The following is a 19,046-nucleotide window of genomic DNA, read 5'->3' as shown; positions in this document are numbered from 1 at the left end:
TCTCCCTCCCTACCCGCTCCCCCTACGGTCTCTGAAGAAGAAAGCCGTTTCCAAAAGGGAAACTTTCAGATGTTTTCCAGACCTAAAAAATAGTCTGTCAAGACGACTCCGCGTGGATCCAGGAACAACAACAAACAAACGACTGGAAAAGATAATCACTGAATACAACCAGGAAAACCAGCTCATTAGACAGATCTATTTCAAATCACCTTCCAACTTAATCAATTGTAGGACAACAATTAGTATTTAATTGGATTAATATGGATTTTAACTCTTTATTTGTGTTATATTTCAGGTCAAAGCACGTGTATCAGAACACTGGACAGCCAATCGTAAAAACAGCAGAACGAGTCTTCCACTTAATGACATGAAACAACAACATCCTATTAGCCAATTACAGTGCTAGTGAGACAGAGCTGGTGTGCGTGCGACAACACCCAGCCACTCAGTGTATGAGGTTTTCAGAGCCAATTTGTTTCTAGTAATGAATAGAGATAACATTATGAAACACAATGACAGCGGCTAAACCATCTAGAGTCAATAAGAGCGTCTGTCCGGTGTCCTCTCCAGTACCTCAGAGCCACTTCTTAATGACAGTGAGCGCTGTAGTAAACGTGCTGAGGCCCGGGTGAGTTCCACGGTAGACCAGAAGCAGGGAGCCGGCCTGAGCTCGGTACCCAGCCTGGAGCAGCTCTGACGCAGCCTTCTCCACGTCCCAACCTCCCTCCCGGTGTCTGGAGAGCAGGTGGGCGCTGAGAGGAGGGTAGAGGGGGGACGGTACACACCCCACCAGGAGACCAGCATCCAGCAGGAGAGACAGGAGCTCTGGGTCGCAGGTAGAGTCACACACCTGGGAGACAGGGTACATGGTTAAAATCACAGGAGACCCCAACCTCAAGTTTCCTCCTTCATCTATGTCCTACCGTGACCCCTGAACTCCCCTTTTGAGTTTGTGTCACTGTGTGTGAGTGTGCGTGTGTGTGTGTGTGTGTGTGTGTGTGTGTGTGTGTGTGTGTGTGTGTGTGTGTGTGTGTGTGTGTGCATGCTGTGGTGTGTTCTATTCATTTAGCTGATCAGCTCCCATATCAAATCTGATTATATTTGTCATATGCGCTGAATACAACAGATGTAGACCTGAGTGAAATCCTTACTTTCGAGCCCCTAACCAACAATGCAGTTTAAACAAATATGGATAAGAATAAGAGTTAAAAGTAATTAAATAGCAGCAGTAAAATAACAATATATACAGGGGGTAGCGGTACAGAGTCAATGTGGAGGCTATATACAGGGGGTACCGGTACAGAGTCAATGTGGAGGCTATATACAGGGGGTACCGGTACAGAGTCAATGTGGAGGCTATATACAGGGGGTACCGGTACAGAGTCAATGTGGAGGCTATATACAGGGTACCGGTACAGAGTCAATGTGGAGGCTATATACAGGGGGTACCGGTACAGAGTCAATGTGGAGGCTATATACAGGGGGTACCGGTACAGAGTCCATGTGGAGGCTATATACAGGGGGTACCGGTACAGAGTCAATGTGGAGGCTATATACAGGGGGTACCGGTACAGAGTCAATGTAGAGGCTATATACAGGGGGTACCGGTACAGAGTCACTGTGGAGGCTATATACAGGGTGTTACGGTACAGAGTCAATGTAGAGGCTATATACAGGGGGTACCGGTACAGAGTCACTGTGGAGGCTATATACAGGGGTACCGGTACAGAGTCAATGTAGAGGCTATATACAGGGGGTACCGGTACAGAGTCAATGTGGAGGCTATATACAGGGGGTACCGGTACAGAGTCGCTGTGGAGGCTATATACAGGGGGTACCGGTACAGAGTCAATGTAGAGGCTATATACAGGGGGTACCGGTACAGAGTCACTGTGGAGGCTATATACAGGGTGTTACGGTACAGAGTCAATGTAGAGGCTATATACAGGGGGTAACCGGTACAGAGTCACTGTGGAGGCTATATACAGGGGTACCGGTACAGAGTCAATGTGGAGAGGCTATATACAGGGGGTACCGGTACAGAGTCAATGTGGAGGCTATATACAGGGGGTACCGGTACAGAGTCAATGTGGAGGCTATATACAGGGGGTACCGGTACAGAGTCAATGTGGAGACTATAAACAGGGTGTTATGGTACAGAGTCAATGTGGAGGCTATATACAGGGTATTACGGTACAGAGTCAATGTGGAGGCTATATACAGGGGGTTCCGGTACAGAGTCAATGTGGAGGCTATATACAGGGGGTACCGGTACAGAGTCAATGTGGAGACTATATACAGGGGGTACCGGTACAGAGTCAATGTGGAGGCTATATACAGGGGGTACCGGTACAGAGTCAATGTGGAGGCTATATACAGGGTGTTACGGTACAGAGTCAATGTGGAGGCTATATACAGTGGGTACCGGTACTGAGTCAGTGTGGAGGCTATATACAGGGTATTACGGTACAGAGTCAATGTGGAGACTATATGCAGGGGGTACCGGTACAGAGTCAATGTGGAGGTTAAATACAGGGGGTACCAGTACAGAGTCAATCTGGATGCTATATACAGGGGGTACCGGTACAGAGTCAATGTGGAGGCTATATACAGGGGGTACCGGTACAGAGTAAATGTGGAGGCTATATACAGGGGGTACCGGTACAGAGTCAATGTGGAGGCTATATACAGGGGGTACCGGTACAGAGTCAATGTGGAGGCTATATACAGGGGGCACCAGTACAGAGTCAATGTGGAGGCTATATACAGGGGGTTACGGTACAGAGTCACTGTGGAGGCTATATACAGGGGGCACCAGTACAGAGTCAATGTGGAGGCTATATACAGGGGGTACCGGTACAGAGTCAATGTGGAGGCTATATACAGGGTATTACGGTACAGAGTCACTGTGGAGGCTATATACAGGGGGCACGGTACAGAGTCACTGTGGAGGCTATATACAGGGGGCACCAGTACAGAGTCAATGTGGAGGCTATATACAGGGGTATTACGGTACAGAGTCACTGTGGAGGCTATATACAGGGGGCACCAGTACAGAGTCAATGTGGAGGCTATATACAGGGTATTACGGTACAGAGTCAATGTGGAGGCTATATACAGGGGGTACCGGTACAGAGTCAATGTGGAGGCTATATACAGGGGGTACCGGTACAGAGTCAATGTGGAGGCTATATACAGGGTGTTACGGTACAGAGTCAATGTGGAGGCTATATACAGGGGGTACCGGTACAGAGTCAATGTGGAGGCTATATACAGGGTATTACGGTACAGAGTCAATGTGGAGGCTATATACAGGGTGTTCCGGTACAGAGTCAATGTGGAGGCTATATACAGGGGGTACCGGTACAGAGTCAATGTGGAGGCTATATACAGGGGGTACCGGTACAGAGTCAATGTGGAGGCTATATACAGGGGGTACCGGTACAGAGTCAATGTGGAGACTATATACAGGGTGTTATGGTACAGAGTCACTGTGGAGGCTATATACAGGGGGCACCAGTACAGAGTCAATGTGGAGGCTATATACAGGGGGCACGGTACAGAGTCACTGTGGAGGCTATATACAGGGGGTACCGGTACAGAGTCAATGTGGAGGCTATATACAGGGGGTACCGGTACAGAGTCAATGTGGAGGCTATATACAGGGGGTACCGGTACAGAGTCAATGTGGAGGCTATATACAGGGGGTACCGGTACAGAGTCAATGTGGAGGCTATATACAGGGGGCACCAGTACAGAGTCAATGTGGAGGCTATATACAGGGGGTACGGTACAGAGTCACTGTGGAGGCTATATACAGGGGGCACCAGTACAGAGTCAATGTGGAGGCTATATACAGGGGGTACCGGTACAGAGTCACTGTGGAGGCTATATACAGGGGGCACCAGTACAGAGTCAATGTGGAGGCTATATACAGGGGGCATTACGGTACAGAGTCAATGTGGAGGCTATATACAGGGGGTACCGGTACAGAGTCAATGTGGAGGCTATATACAGGGTGTTACGGTACAGAGTCAATGTGGAGGCTATATACAGGGGGGTACCGGTACAGAGTCAATGTGGAGGCTATATACAGGGTATTACGGTACAGAGTCAATGTGGAGGCTATATACAGGGTGTTCCGGTACAGAGTCAATGTGGAGGCTATATACAGGGGGTACCGGTACAGAGTCAATGTGGAGGCTATATACAGGGGGTACCGGTACAGAGTCAATGTGGAGACTATATACAGGGTGTTATGGTACAGAGTCACTGTGGAGGCTATATACAGGGGGTACCGGTACAGAGTCAATGTGGAGGCTATATACAGGGGGTACCGGTACAGAGTCAATGTGGAGGCTATATACAGGGGGTACCGGTACAGAGTCAATGTGGAGGCTATATACAGGGGGTACCGGTACAGAGTCAATGTGGAGGCTATATACAGGAGGCACCAGTACAGAGTCAATGTGGAGGCTATATACAGGGTATTACGGTACAGAGTCACTGTGGAGGCTATATACAGGGGGCACCAGTACAGAGTCAATGTGGAGGCTATATACAGGGTATTACGGTACAGAGTCACTGTGGAGGCTATATACAGGGTATTACGGTACAGAGTCACTGTGGAGGCTATATACAGGGGGTAACCTGTACAGAGTCACTGTGGAGGCTATATACAGGGGGCACCGGTACAGAGTCAATGTAGAGGCTATATACAGGGGGTACCGGTACAGAGTCAATGTGGAGGCTATATACAGGGGGTACCGGTACAGAGTCACTGTGGAGGCTATATACAGGGGGTACTGGTACAGAGTCAATGTGGAGGCTATATACAGGGGGTACCGGTACAGAGTCACTGTGGAGGCTATATACAGGGGGTACCGGTACAGAGTCAATGTGGAGGCTATATACAGGGGTTACGGTACAGAGTCAATGTGGAGGCTATATACAGGGGGTACCGGTACAGAGTCAATGTGGAGGCTATATACAGGGTATTACGGTACAGAGTCAATGTGGAGGCTATATACAGGGTGTTACGGTACAGAGTCAATGTGGAGACTATATACAGGGGGTACCGGTACAGAGTCAATGTGGAGGCTATATACAGGGGGTACCGGTACAGAGTCAATGTGGAGGCTATATACAGGGGGTACCGGTACAGAGTCAATGTGGAGACTATATACAGGGTGTTATGGTACAGAGTCACTGTGGAGGCTATATACAGGGGGTACCGGTACAGAGTCAATGTGGAGGCTATATACAGGGTATTACGGTACAGAGTCACTGTGGAGGCTATATACAGGGGGCCGGCACAGAGTCAATGTGGAGGCTATATACAGGGGGTACCGGTACAGAGTCAATGTGGAGGCTATATACAGGGGGTTACCGGTACAGAGTCAATGTGGAGGCTATATACAGGGGGTACCGGTACAGAGTCAATGTGGAGGCTATATACAGGGGGTACCGGTACAGAGTCAATGTGGAGGCTATATACAGGGGGTACCGGTACAGAGTCAATGTGGAGGCTATATACAGGGGGCACCAGTACAGAGTCAATGTGGAGGCTATATACAGGGGGTATTACGGTACAGAGTCACTGTGGAGGCTATATACAGGGGGCACCAGTACAGAGTCAATGTGGAGGCTATATACAGGGGGTACCGGTACAGAGTCAATGTGGAGGCTATATACAGGGGGTACGGTACAGAGTCACTGTGGAGGCTATATACAATTACGGTACAGAGTCACTGTGGAGGCTATATACAGGGGGCACCAGTACAGAGTCAATGTGGAGGCTATATACAGGGGTATTACGGTACAGAGTCAATGTGGAGACTATATACAGGGGTTATGGTACAGAGTCACTGTGGAGGCTATATACAGGGGGTACCGGTACAGAGTCAATGTGGAGGCTATATACAGGGGGGGTACCGGTACAGAGTCACTGTGGAGGCTATATACAGGGGGTACTGGTACAGAGTCAATGTGGAGAGGCTATATACAGGGGGTACCGGTACAGAGTCACTGTGGAGGCTATATACAGGGGGTACCGGTACAGAGTCAATGTGGAGGCTATATACAGGGTGTTACGGTACAGAGTCAATGTGGAGGCTATATACAGGGGGTACCGGTACAGAGTCAATGTGGAGGCTATATACAGGGGGTATTACGGTACAGAGTCAATGTGGAGGCTATATACAGGGTGTTCCGGCACAGAGTCAATGTGGAGGCTATATACAGGGGGTACCGTACAGAGTCAATGTGGAGGCTATATACAGGGGGTACCGGTACAGAGTCAATGTGGAGGCTATATACAGGGGGTACCGGTACAGAGTCAATGTGGAGGCTATATACAGGGTGTTATGGTACAGAGTCACTGTGGAGGCTATATACAGGGGGTACCGGTACAGAGTCAATGTGGAGGCTATATACAGGGTATTACGGTACAGAGTCACTGTGGAGGCTATATACAGGGGGGTACCGGTACAGAGTCAATGTGGAGGCTATATACAGGGGGTACCGGTACAGAGTCAATGTGGAGGCTATATACAGGGGTTACCGGTACAGAGTCAATGTGGAGGCTATATACAGGGGGTACCGGTACAGAGTCAATGTGGAGGCTATATACAGGGGGTACCGGTACAGAGTCAATGTGGAGGCTATATACAGGGGGTACCGGTACAGAGTCAATGTGGAGGCTATATACAGGGGGCACCAGTACAGAGTCAATGTGGAGGCTATATACAGGGGGTATTACGGTACAGAGTCACTGTGGAGGCTATATACAGGGGGCACCAGTACAGAGTCAATGTGGAGGCTATATACAGGGGGTACCGGTACAGAGTCAATGTGGAGGCTATATACAGGGGGTATTACGGTACAGAGTCACTGTGGAGGCTATATACAGGGGGTACGGTACAGAGTCACTGTGGAGGCTATATACAGGGGGCACCAGTACAGAGTCAATGTGGAGGCTATATACAGGGTATTACGGTACAGAGTCACTGTGGAGGCTATATACAGGGGGCACGGTACAGAGTCACTGTGGAGGCTATATACAGGGGGCACCAGTACAGAGTCAATGTGGAGGCTATATACAGGGTATTACGGTACAGAGTCACTGTGGAGGCTATATACAGGGGGCACCAGTACAGAGTCAATGTGGAGGCTATATACAGGGGGTATTACGGTACAGAGTCCATGTGGAGGCTATATACAGGGGTACCGGTACAGAGTCAATGTGGAGGCTATATACAGGGTGTTACGGTACAGAGTCAATGTGGAGGCTATATACAGGGGGTACCGGTACAGAGTCACTGTGGAGGCTATATACAGGGGGTACCGGTACAGAGTCAATGTGGAGGCTATATACAGGGGTACCGGTACAGAGTCACTGTGGAGGCTATATACAGGGGGTACCGGTACAGAGTCAATGTGGAGGCTATATACAGGGGGTACCGGTACAGAGTCAATGTGGAGGCTATATACAGGGGGTACCGGTACAGAGTCAATGTGGAGGCTATATACAGGGGTACCGGTACAGAGTCACTGTGGAGGCTATATACAGGGGGTACCGGTACAGAGTCAATGTGGAGGCTATATACAGGGGGTACCGGTACAGAGTCAATGTGGAGGCTATATACAGGGGGTACCGGTACAGAGTCAGTGTGGAGGCTATATACAGGGTTACCGGTACAGAGTCACTGTGGAGGCTATATACAGGGGGTACCGGTACAGAGTCAATGTGGAGGCTATATACAGGGTGTTACAGTACAGAGTCAATGTGGAGGCTATATACAGGGGGTACCGGTACAGAGTCAATGTGGAGGCTATATACAGGGTGTTACGGTACAGAGTCAATGTGGAGGCTATATACAGGGGGTACCGGTACAGAGTCAATGTGGAGGCTATATACAGGGGTACCGGTACAGAGTCAATGTGGAGGCTATATACAGGGTGTTACGGTACAGAGTCAATGTGGAGGCTATATACAGGGGGTACCGGTACAGAGTCAATGTGGAGGCTATATACAGGGGGTACCGGTACAGAGTCAATGTGGAGGCTATATACAGGGGTACCGGTACAGAGTCAATGTGGAGGCTATATACAGGGGGTACCGGTACAGAGTCAGTGTGGAGGCTATATACAGGGGGTACCGGTACAGAGTCAATGTGGAGGCTATATACAGGGGGCACCGGTACAGAGTCAATGTGGAGGCTATATACAGGGGTACCGGTACAAAGTCAATGTGGAGGCTATATACAGGGGGTACCGGTACAGAGTCAATGTGGAGGCTATATACAGGGGGTACCGGTACAGAGTCAATGTAGAGGCTATATACAGGGGTACCGGTACAGAGTCAGTGTGGAGGCTATATACAGGGGGTACCGGTACAGAGTCAATGTGGAGGCTATATACAGGGGGTACCGGTACAGAGTCAATGTGGAGGCTATATACAGGGGGTAATGGTACAGAGTCAATGTAGAGGCTATATACAGGGTATTACGGTACAGAGTCAATGTGGAGGCTATATACAGGGGGTACCGGTACAGAGTCAATGTGGAGGCTATATACAGGGGGTACCGGTACAGAGTCAATGTGGAGGCTATATACAGGGGTACCGGTACAGAGTCAATGTGGAGGCTATATACAGGGGTACCGGTACAGAGTCAATGTGGAGGCTATATACAGGGGGTACCGGTACAGAGTCAGTGTGGAGGCTATATACAGGGGGTACCGGTACAGAGTCAATGTGGAGGCTATATACAGGGGGCACCGGTACAGAGTCAATGTGGAGGCTATATACAGGGGGTACCGGTACAGAGTCAATGTGGAGGCTATATACAGGGGGTACCGGTACAGAGTCAATGTGGAGGCTATATACAGGGGGTACCGGTACAGAGTCAATGTGGAGGCTATATACAGGGGGTACCGGTACAGAGTCAATGTGGAGGCTATATACAGGGGTACCGGTACAGAGTCAATGTGGAGACTGTATACAGGGGGTACCGGTACAGAGTCAATGTGGAGGCTATATACAGGGGTAATGGTACAGAGTCAATGTAGAGGCTATATACAGGGTGTTATGGTACAGAGTCAATGTGGAGGCTATATACAGGGGGTAATGGTACAGAGTCAATGTAGAGGCTATATACAGGGTGTTATGGTACAGAGTCAATGTGGAGGCTATATACAGGGGGTAATGGTACAGAGTCAATGTAGAGGCTATATACAGGGTGTTATGGTACAGAGTCAATGTGGAGGCTATATACAGGAGGTACCGGTACTCTTAACCCCTAAACAGCTGGTTGCTCCAGCCTCTACAACCAAATTATACTACTATGTGTGATATGGAGGGGTTGGCTAACAGCAGAAGACCCATTCTGTGTGTCACACGGAGAAGAAGACCCATTCTGTGTGTCACACGGAGAAGAAGACCCATTCTGTGTGTAATACAGAGAAGACCCATTCTGTGTGTCACACGGAGGAGAAGACCCATTCTGTGTGTCACACGGAGAAGAAGACCCATTCTGTGTGTCACACGGAGAAGAAGACCCATTCTGTGTGTCACACGGAGAAGAAGACCCATTCTGTGTGTCACACGGAGAAGAAGACCCATTCTGTGTGTCACACGGAGAAGAAGACCCATTCTGTGTGTCACACGGAGAAGACCCATTCTGTGTGTCATACGGAGGAGAAGACCCATTCTGTGTGTCATACGGAGAAGACCCATTCTGTGTGTCATACGGAGGAGAAGACCCATTCTGTGTGTCATTACGGAGGAGAAGACCCATTCTGTGTGTCATACGGAGGAGAAGACCCATTCTGTGTGTCATACGGAGGAGAAGACCCATTCTGTGTGTCATACGGAGGAGAAGACCCATTCTGTGTGTCATACGGAGAAGACCCATTCTGTGTGTCATACGGAGGAGGAGACCCATTCTGTGTGTCATACGGAGGAGAAGACCCATTCTGTGTGTCATACGGAGGAGAAGACCCATTCTGTGTGTCATACGGAGAAGAAGACCCATTCTGTGTGTCATACGGAGAAGAAGACCCATTCTGTGTGTCACGAGGAGAAGACCCATTCTGTGTGTCATACGGAGGAGAAGACCCATTCTGTGTGTCACACGGAGGAGAAGACCCATTCTGTGTGTCATAGGGAGGAGAAGACCCATTCTGTGTGTCACACGGAGGAGAAGACCCATTCTGTGTGTCACACGGAGGAGAAGACCCATTCTGTGTTTCATACGGAGAAGACCCATTCTGTGTGTCACACGGAGGAGAAGACCCATTCTGTGTGTCACACGGAGGAGAAGACCCATTCTGTGTGTCACACGGAGAAGACCCATTCTGTGTGTCACACGGAGGAGAAGACCCATTCTGTGTGTCACACGGAGGAGGAGACCCATTCTGTGTGTCATAGGGAGGAGAAGACCCATTCTGTGTGTCATAGGGAGGAGAAGACCCATTCTGTGTGTCATACGGAGAAGACCCATTCTATGTGTCACACGGAGGAGAAGACCCATTCTGTGTGTCACACGGAGGAGAAGACCCATTCTGTGTGTCATAAGGAGAAGACCCATTCTGTGTGTCATACGGAGAAGACCCATTCTGTGTGTCATACGGAGAAGACCCATTCTGTGTGTCATACGGAGAAGACCCATTCTGTGTGTCATACGGAGAAGACCCATTCTGTGTGTCATACGGAGAAGACCCATTCTGTGTGTCATACGGAGGAGAAGACCCATTCTGTGTGTCATAGGGAGGAGAAGACCCATTCTGTGTGTCATAGGGAGGAGAAGACCCATTCTGTGTGTCATAGGGAGGAGAAGACCCATTCTGTGTGTCATACGGAGAAGACCCATTCTGTGTGTCATACGGAGGAGAAGACCCATTCTGTGTGTCACACGGAGGAGAAGACCCATTCTGTTTGTCACACGGAGAAGACCCATTCTGTGTGTCATACGGAGGAGGAGACCCATCCTGTGTGTCATAAGGAGAAGGAGACCCATTCTGTGTGTCACACGGAGAAGACCCATTCTGTGTGTCATACGGAGGAGAAGACCCATTCTGTGTGTTACACGGAGAAGACCCATTCTGTGTTTCACTCGGAGGAGATGACCCATTCTGTGTGTCACACGGAGGAGACCCATTCTGTGTGTCATACGGAGGAGAAGACCCATTCTGTGTGTCATAGGGAGGAGAAGACCCATTCTGTGTGTCATAGGGAGGAGAAGACCCATTCTGTGTGTCATACGGAGAAGACCCATTCTGTGTGTCATACGGAGAAGACCCATTCTGTGTGTCATACGGAGAAGACCCATTCTGTGTGTCATACGGAGAAGACCCATTCTGTGTGTCATACGGAGGAGAAGACCCATTCTGTGTGTCATAGGGAGGAGAAGACCCATTCTGTGTGTCATAGGGAGGAGAAGACCCATTCTGTGTGTCATAGGGAGGAGAAGACCCATTCTGTGTGTCATACGGAGAAGACCCATTCTGTGTGTCATACGGAGGAGAAGACCCATTCTGTGTGTCACACGGAGGAGAAGACCCATTCTGTTTGTCACACGGAGAAGACCCATTCTGTGTGTCATACGGAGGAGGAGACCCATCCTGTGTGTCATAAGGAGAAGGAGACCCATTCTGTGTGTCACACGGAGAAGACCCATTCTGTGTGTCATACGGAGGAGAAGACCCATTCTGTGTGTCACACGGAGGAGACCCATTCTGTGTGTCATACGGAGGAGAAGACCCATTCTGTGTGTCATAGGGAGGAGAAGACCCATTCTGTGTGTCATAGGGAGGAGAAGACCCATTCTGTGTGTCATACGGAGAAGACCCATTCTGTGTGTCATACGGAGAAGACCCATTCTGTGTGTCATACGGAGGAGAAGACCCATTCTGTGTGTCACACGGAGGAGAAGACCCATTCTGTGTGTCACACGGAGGAGAAGACCCATTCTGTGTGTCATAAGGAGAAGACCCATTCTGTGTGTCACAGGGAGGAGAAGACCCATTCTGTGTGTTACACGGAGAAGACCCATTCTGTGTTTCACTCGGAGGAGATGACCCATTCTGTGTGTCACACGGAGGAGACCCATTCTGTGTGTCATACGGAGGAGAAGACCCATTCTGTGTGTCATAGGGAGGAGAAGACCCATTCTGTGTGTCATAGGGAGGAGAAGACCCATTCTGTGTGTCATACGGAGAAGACCCATTCTGTGTGTCATACGGAGAAGACCCATTCTGTGTGTCATACGGAGAAGACCCATTCTGTGTGTCATACGGAGAAGACCCATTCTGTGTGTCATACGGAGAAGACCCATTCTGTGTGTCATACGGAGAAGACCCATTCTGTGTGTCATACGGAGGAGAAGACCCATTCTGTGTGTCATAGGGAGGAGAAGACCCATTCTGTGTGTCATAGGGAGGAGGAGACCCATTCTGTGTGTCATAGGGAGGAGAAGACCCATTCTGTGTGTCATACGGAGAAGACCCATTCTGTGTGTCATACGGAGGAGAAGACCCATTCTGTGTGTCACACGGAGGAGAAGACCCATTCTGTTTGTCACACGGAGGAGAAGACCCATTCTGTGTGTCATACGGAGGAGGAGACCCATCCTGTGTGTCATAAGGAGAAGGAGACCCATTCTGTGTGTCACACGGAGAAGACCCATTCTGTGTGTCATACGGAGGAGAAGACCCATTCTGTGTGTTACACGGAGAAGACCCATTCTGTGTTTCACTCGGAGGAGATGACCCATTCTGTGTGTCACACGGAGGAGACCCATTCTGTGTGTCATACGGAGGAGAAGACCCATTCTGTGTGTCATAGGGAGGAGAAGACCCATTCTGTGTGTCATAGGGAGGAGAAGACCCATTCTGTGTGTCATACGGAGAAGACCCATTCTGTGTGTCATACGGAGAAGACCCATTCTGTGTGTCATACGGAGGAGAAGACCCATTCTGTGTGTCACACGGAGGAGAAGACCCATTCTGTGTGTCACACGGAGGAGAAGACCCATTCTGTGTGTCATAAGGAGAAGACCCATTCTGTGTGTTATAAGGAGAAGACCCATTCTGTGTGTTATAAGGAGAAGACCCATTCTGTGTGTCATACGGAGAAGACCCATTCTGTGTGTCACAAGGAGGAGAAGACCCATTCTGTGTGTCATAGGGAGGAGAAGACCCATTCTGTGTGTCATAGGGAGGAGAAGACCCATTCTGTGTGTCACACGGAGCAATACAGTATGTCAGTTACCTCGGTGGTGTTGTTGATCTGATCCAGGACCAGCTCTAACAGCTGTGGGTCTTGACTCTCGGTCATCAGTTTAAGAGCTGGGAGCCGTAGGCCTGGTTGATCCAGGAGCAGAGAGGACATGTGTCTGATACACTGTAGGGAAGGGGGGAGGAGGGAGGGAGGAGAGAGAAGGAGGGAGGGGAGAGGGAGGGGAGAAGGAGGGGAGGGAAGGAAGGAGGGAGGGAAGGAAGGAGGGAAGGATGGGAGAGAAGGAGGGAGGGGAGAGAAGGAGGGAGGGGGAGAGAAGGAGGGAGGGGAGGGGGAGGGAGGGGAGGGGGAGGGAAGGAGGGAGGGGAGGGAAGGAGGGAGGGGAGGGGAGGGGAGAGGGAGGGGAGGGGGAGGGGAGAGGGAGGGGGAGAGGGAGGGAAGGAGGGAGGGTGGAGGGAGGTAGGGATGAGGGATTGGGGGGATGGGAGGGGGACACATGCAGTACATGTTAAATAGAGAGGTGCACGGCTGCATGGTGGTAATATACGGATATCAATCGCTCTCCCATCATGCTCTAGTGGTTTCATTCTGTAGGCTTTAAATTAAAAGAGTGTTCAGTCATCTCCTCTCCACACGAAGATTAGTATACCTTAGGGGTAGTACTATCACCAGTAATATCACAAAGCATACCATTATACTACACTGTCTAGTTCTACACAGAATACCATTATACTACACTGTTTAGTTCTACACAGAATACCATTATACTACACTGTCTAGTTCTACTTACAGAATACCATTATACTACACTGTCTAGTTCTACTTACAGAATACCATTATACTACTGTCTAGTTCTACACACAGAATACCATTATACTACACTGTCTAGTTCTACACACAGAATACCATTATACTACACTGTCTAGTTCTACACAGAATACCATTATACTACACTGTCTAGTTCTACACAGAATACCATTATACTACACTGTCTAGTTCTACTCACAGAATACCATTATACTACACTGTCAAATCAAATCAAAAAATCAAATCAAATCAAATCAAATTTTATTTGTCACATACACATGGTTAGCAGATGTTAATGCGAGTGTAGCGAAATGCTTGTGCTTCTAGTTCCGACAATGCAGTAATAACGAGCAAGTAATCTAACTAACAATTCCAAAAAAAAACTACTGTCTTATACACAGTGTAAGGGGATAAAGAATATGTACATAAGGATATATGAATGAGTGATGGTACAGAGCAGCATAGGCAAGATACAGTAGATGATATCGAGTACAGTATATACATATGAGATAAGTATGTAAACCAAGTGGCATAGTTAGAGTGGCTAGTGATACATGTATTACATAAGGATGCAGTCGATGATATAGAGTACAGTATCAACGTATGCATATGAGATGAACAATGTAGGGTAAGTAACATTATATAAGGTAGCATTGTTTAAAGTGGCTAGTGATATATTTACATAATTTCCCATCAATTCCCATGATTAAAGTGGCTGGAGTAGAGTCAGTGTCATTGACAGTGTGTTGGCAGTAGCCACTCAATGTTAGTGGTGGCTGTTTAACAGTCTGATGGCCTTGAGATAGAAGCTGTTTTTCAGTCTCTCGGTCCCAGCTTTGATGCACCTGTACTGACCTCGCCTTCTGGATGACAGCGGGGTGAACAGGCAGTGGCTCGGGTGGTTGATGTCCTTGATGATCTTTATGGCCTTCCTGTAGCATCGGGTGGTGTAGGTGTCCTGGAGGGCAGGTAGTTTGCCCCGGTGATGCGTTGTGCAGACCTCACTACCCTCTGGAGAGCCTTACGGTTGAGGGCGGTGCAGTTGCCATACCAGGCGGTGATACAGCCCGCCAGGATGCTCTCGATTGTGCATCTGTAGAAGTTTGTGAGTGCTTTTGGTGACAAGCCGAATTTCTTCAGCCTCCTGAGGTTGAAGAGGCGCTGCTGCGCCTTCCTCACGATGCTGTCTGTGTGAGTGGACCAATTCAGTTTGTCTGTGATGTGTATGCCGAGGAACTTAAAACTTGCTACCCTCTCCACTACTGTTCCATCGATGTGGATGGGGGTGTTCCCTCTGCTGTTTCCTGAAGTCCACAATCATCTCCTTAGTTTTGTTGACGTTGAGTGTGAGGTTATTTTCCTGACACCACACTCCGAGGGCCCTCACCTCCTCCCTGTAGGCCGTCTCGTCGTTGTTGGTGATCAAGCCTACCACTGTTGTGTCGTCCGCAAACTTGATGATTGAGTTGGAGCGTGCATGGCCACGCAGTCGTGGGTGAACAGGGAGTACAGGAGGGGGCTCAGAACGCACCCTTGTGGGGCCCCAGTGTTGAGGATCAGCGGGGAGGAGATGTTGTTGCCTACCCTCACCACCTGGGGCGGCCCGTCAGGAAGTCCAGTACCCAGTTGCACAGGGCGGGGTCGAGACCCAGGGTCTCGAGCTTGATGACGAGCTTGGAGGGTACTATGGTGTTGAATGCCGAGCTGTAGTCGATGAACAGCATTCTCACATAGGTATTCCTCTTGTCCAGATGGGTTAGGGCAGTGTGCAGTGTGGTAGTGTGTCTAGTTCTACACACAGAATACCATTATACTACACTGTCTAGTTCTACACACAGAATACCATTATACTACACTGTCTAGTTCTACACACAGAATACCATTATACTACACTGTCTAGTTCTACACAGAATACCATTATACTACACTGTCTAGTTCTACACACAGAATACCATTATACTACACTGTCTAGTTCTACACAGAATACCATTATACTACACTGTCTAGTTCTACACACAGAATACCATTATACTACACTGTCTAGTTCTACACACAGAATACCATTATACTACACTGTCTAGTTCTACACACAGAATACCATTATACTACACTGTCTAGTTCTACACACAGAATACCATTATACTACACTGTCTAGTTCTACACACAGAATACCATTATACTACACTGTCTAGTTCTACACAGAATACCATTATACTACTGTCTAGTTCTACACAGAATACCATTATACTACACTGTCTAGTTCTACACACAGAATACCATTATACTACTGTCTAGTTCTACACAGAATACCATTATACTACACTGTCTAGTTCTACACAGAATACCATTATACTACACTGTCTAGTTCTACACACACTGGTAGGTGTTACCTGTGCAGGTAGTTTGTGTTTGGAGGGGTAGAGGGAGCGGACCATGTTCATGATCTCCTGACCCAGGTCCAGTCTGACCTCTGACCCGTGACCTCTGCAGCATTCTATTAAGGTAGAGGTCAACACCACCCAGGGGTTACGCTCACACTGAGCACTGAGGAGAGATGCAGAAAGAGAGGTTACTGTGTGGGTCTGTAAAATGTGTTGGTTCAAAACTATAACAGAAGACAGGAGGAGAGGAAGAACAGAAGGAGGGCTGAGGAGAAGACAGGACAACTGAGGAGAAGACAGGACAACTGAGGAGAAGACAGGACAACTGAGGAGAAGACAGGACAACCGAGGAGAAGACAGGACAACCGAGGAGAAGACAGGACAACTGAGGAGAAGACAGGACAACTGAGGAGAAGACAGGACAACTGAGGAGAAGACAGGATAACCGAGGAGAAGACAGGACAACTGAGGAGAAGACATGACAACTGAGGAGAAGACAGGACAACTGAGGAGAAGACAGGACAACTGAGGAGAAGACATGAGGAGAGGAGGAACAGGAGGAGGGATGAGGTTGAGGAGAAGACAGGAGGAGAGGAGGAACAGAACGAGGGAGAGAGAAAGTAGACAGCCATTCATTTAGCTGGTCAGCTCCCATCAGGGTTAGGGTCATGCCAGGGTTAGGGTCATGCCAGGGTCAGGGTCATACCAGGGTTAGGGTCATGGTAGGGGTAGGGTCATGGGTAGGGTCATACCAGGGTTAGGGTCATGCCAGGGTTAGGATCAGGGTCATACCAGGGTTAGGGTTAGGGCCAGGGTCATGCCAGAGTTAGGGTCAGGGTTATGCCAGGGTTAGGGTTAGGGTCATGCCAGGGGTAGGGTTAGGGTCAGGGTCATGCCAGGGTTAGGGTCAGGGTTATGCCAGGGTTAGGGTTAGGTTCATGCCAGGGTTAGGTTTAGGGTCAGGGTCATGCCAGGGGTAGGGTTAGGGTCAGGGTCATGCCAGGGTTAGGGTCAGGGTTAGGGTCATGCCAGGGTTAGGGTCATGCCAGGGTTAGGGTCAGGGTCATGCCAGGGTTAGGGTTAGGGTCAGGGTCATGCCAGGGGTAGGGTTAGGGTCATGTCAGGGGTAGGGTTAGGGTCAGGGTTAGGGTCATGCCAGGGTTAGGGTTATGCCAGGGTTAGGGTCAGGGTTAGGGTCATGCCAGGGTTAGGGTCATGCCAGGGTCAGGGTCATGCCAGGGTTAGGGTCATGCCAGGGTCAGGGTCATGCCAGGGTCAGGGTCATACCAGGGTTAGGGTCATGGTAGGGGTAGGGTCATACCAGGGTTAGGGTCATGCCAGGGTTAGGATCAGGGTCATACCAGGGTTAGGGTTAGGGCCAGGGTCATGCCAGGGTTAGGGTCAGGGTTATGCCAGGGTTAGGGTTAGGGTCATGCCAGGGGTAGGGTTAGGGTCAGGGTCATGCCAGGGGTAGGGTTAGGGTCAGGGTCATGCCAGGGTTAGGGTCAGGGTTATGCCAGGGTTAGGGTTAGGTTCATGCCAGGGTTAGGGTTAGGGTCAGGGTCATGCCAGGGGTAGGGTTAGGGTCAGGGTCATGCCAGGGTTAGGGTCAGGGTTAGGGTCATGCCAGGGTTAGGGTCAGGGTCATGCCAGGGGTAGGGTTAGGGTTAGGGTCAGGGTCATGCCAGGGGTAGGGTTAGGGTCATGTCAGGGGTAGGGTTAGGGTTAGGGTCAGGGTTAGGGTCATGCCAGGGTTAGGGTTATGCCAGGGTTAGGGTCAGGGTTAGGGTCATGCCAGGGTTAGGGTCATGCCAGGGTCAGGGTCATGCCAGGGTTAGGGTCATGCCAGGGTCAGGGTCATGCCAGGGTCAGGGTCATGCCAGTGGTATTGCCACTACAGCTGAAGGAAGAAACAGAGTTGTACCACCAGTTATATTATAATTTACATTTTCCAGATTAACTGATTATGGTTGTGAGGTCTGGGATCCAGTCACCAACGAAGAATTCTGACCCAAACTTAAGGAAAGCTTTGACTATGTACAGACTCAGTGAGAATAGCCTTGCTATTGAGAAAGGCCTCCGTAGGCAGACCTTGCACTCAAGAGAAGACAGGCTATGTGCTCACTGCCCACAAAATGAGTTGGAAACTGAGCTGCACTTCCTAACCTCCTGCCCAATGTATGACTATATGAGAGAGACATATTTCCCTCAGATTACACAGATACACAAAGAATTTGAAAAACCCAATAATGATAAACTCCCATATCTACTGGGTGAAATTCCACAGTGTGCCATCACAGCAGCAAGATGTGTGACCTGTTACCACAAGAAAAGGTCAACCAGTGAAGAACAAACACCATTGTAAATAAAAACCATATTTATGTTTATTTATTTTCCCTTTTGTACTTTAACTATTTACACATGACATTAGAAAATACTTTATTCTTTTGGAAGTTGTGAGTGTAATATTTACTGTTAATTTGACTTTTGTTTAAAATCTACTTCACTTGCTTTGGCAATGTAAATATGTTTCCCATCACAATAAAGCCATTGAATTGAGAGAGAGAGAGAGAGAGGGGGAGAGAGAGAGGGCGGCACAGAGAGAGGGGAGAGAGAGAGAG

At 49.1% G+C, this 19,046-nt stretch overlaps 1 protein-coding gene across 1 annotated transcript in view; it reads right to left on the bottom strand.

The window, feature by feature from the left end:
• Positions 1-239: 239 nt before the first annotated feature.
• Positions 240-19,046, bottom strand: part of LOC121840008 (neuroblastoma-amplified sequence-like) — a 136,949-nt gene continuing 118,142 nt past the window's right edge. The window contains exons 8-10 of the mRNA XM_042301125.1: positions 16,435-16,588; positions 13,271-13,402; positions 240-850 (exon numbers count right to left, since the gene is read on the bottom strand). Coding sequence (XP_042157059.1) covers positions 575-850; positions 13,271-13,402; positions 16,435-16,588 — 562 coding nt within the window. The 3' untranslated portion in view covers positions 240-574. The remainder of the gene's footprint in view (positions 851-13,270; positions 13,403-16,434; positions 16,589-19,046) is intronic.

The sequence above is a fragment of the Oncorhynchus tshawytscha genome, linkage group LG18 (genome assembly GCF_018296145.1).
Source record: "Oncorhynchus tshawytscha isolate Ot180627B linkage group LG18, Otsh_v2.0, whole genome shotgun sequence".
NCBI lineage: Eukaryota > Metazoa > Chordata > Actinopteri > Salmoniformes > Salmonidae > Oncorhynchus > Oncorhynchus tshawytscha.
The sequence above is the reverse complement of the archived record's forward strand: the minus strand, read 5'-3'. Positions and strand labels throughout refer to the sequence as shown.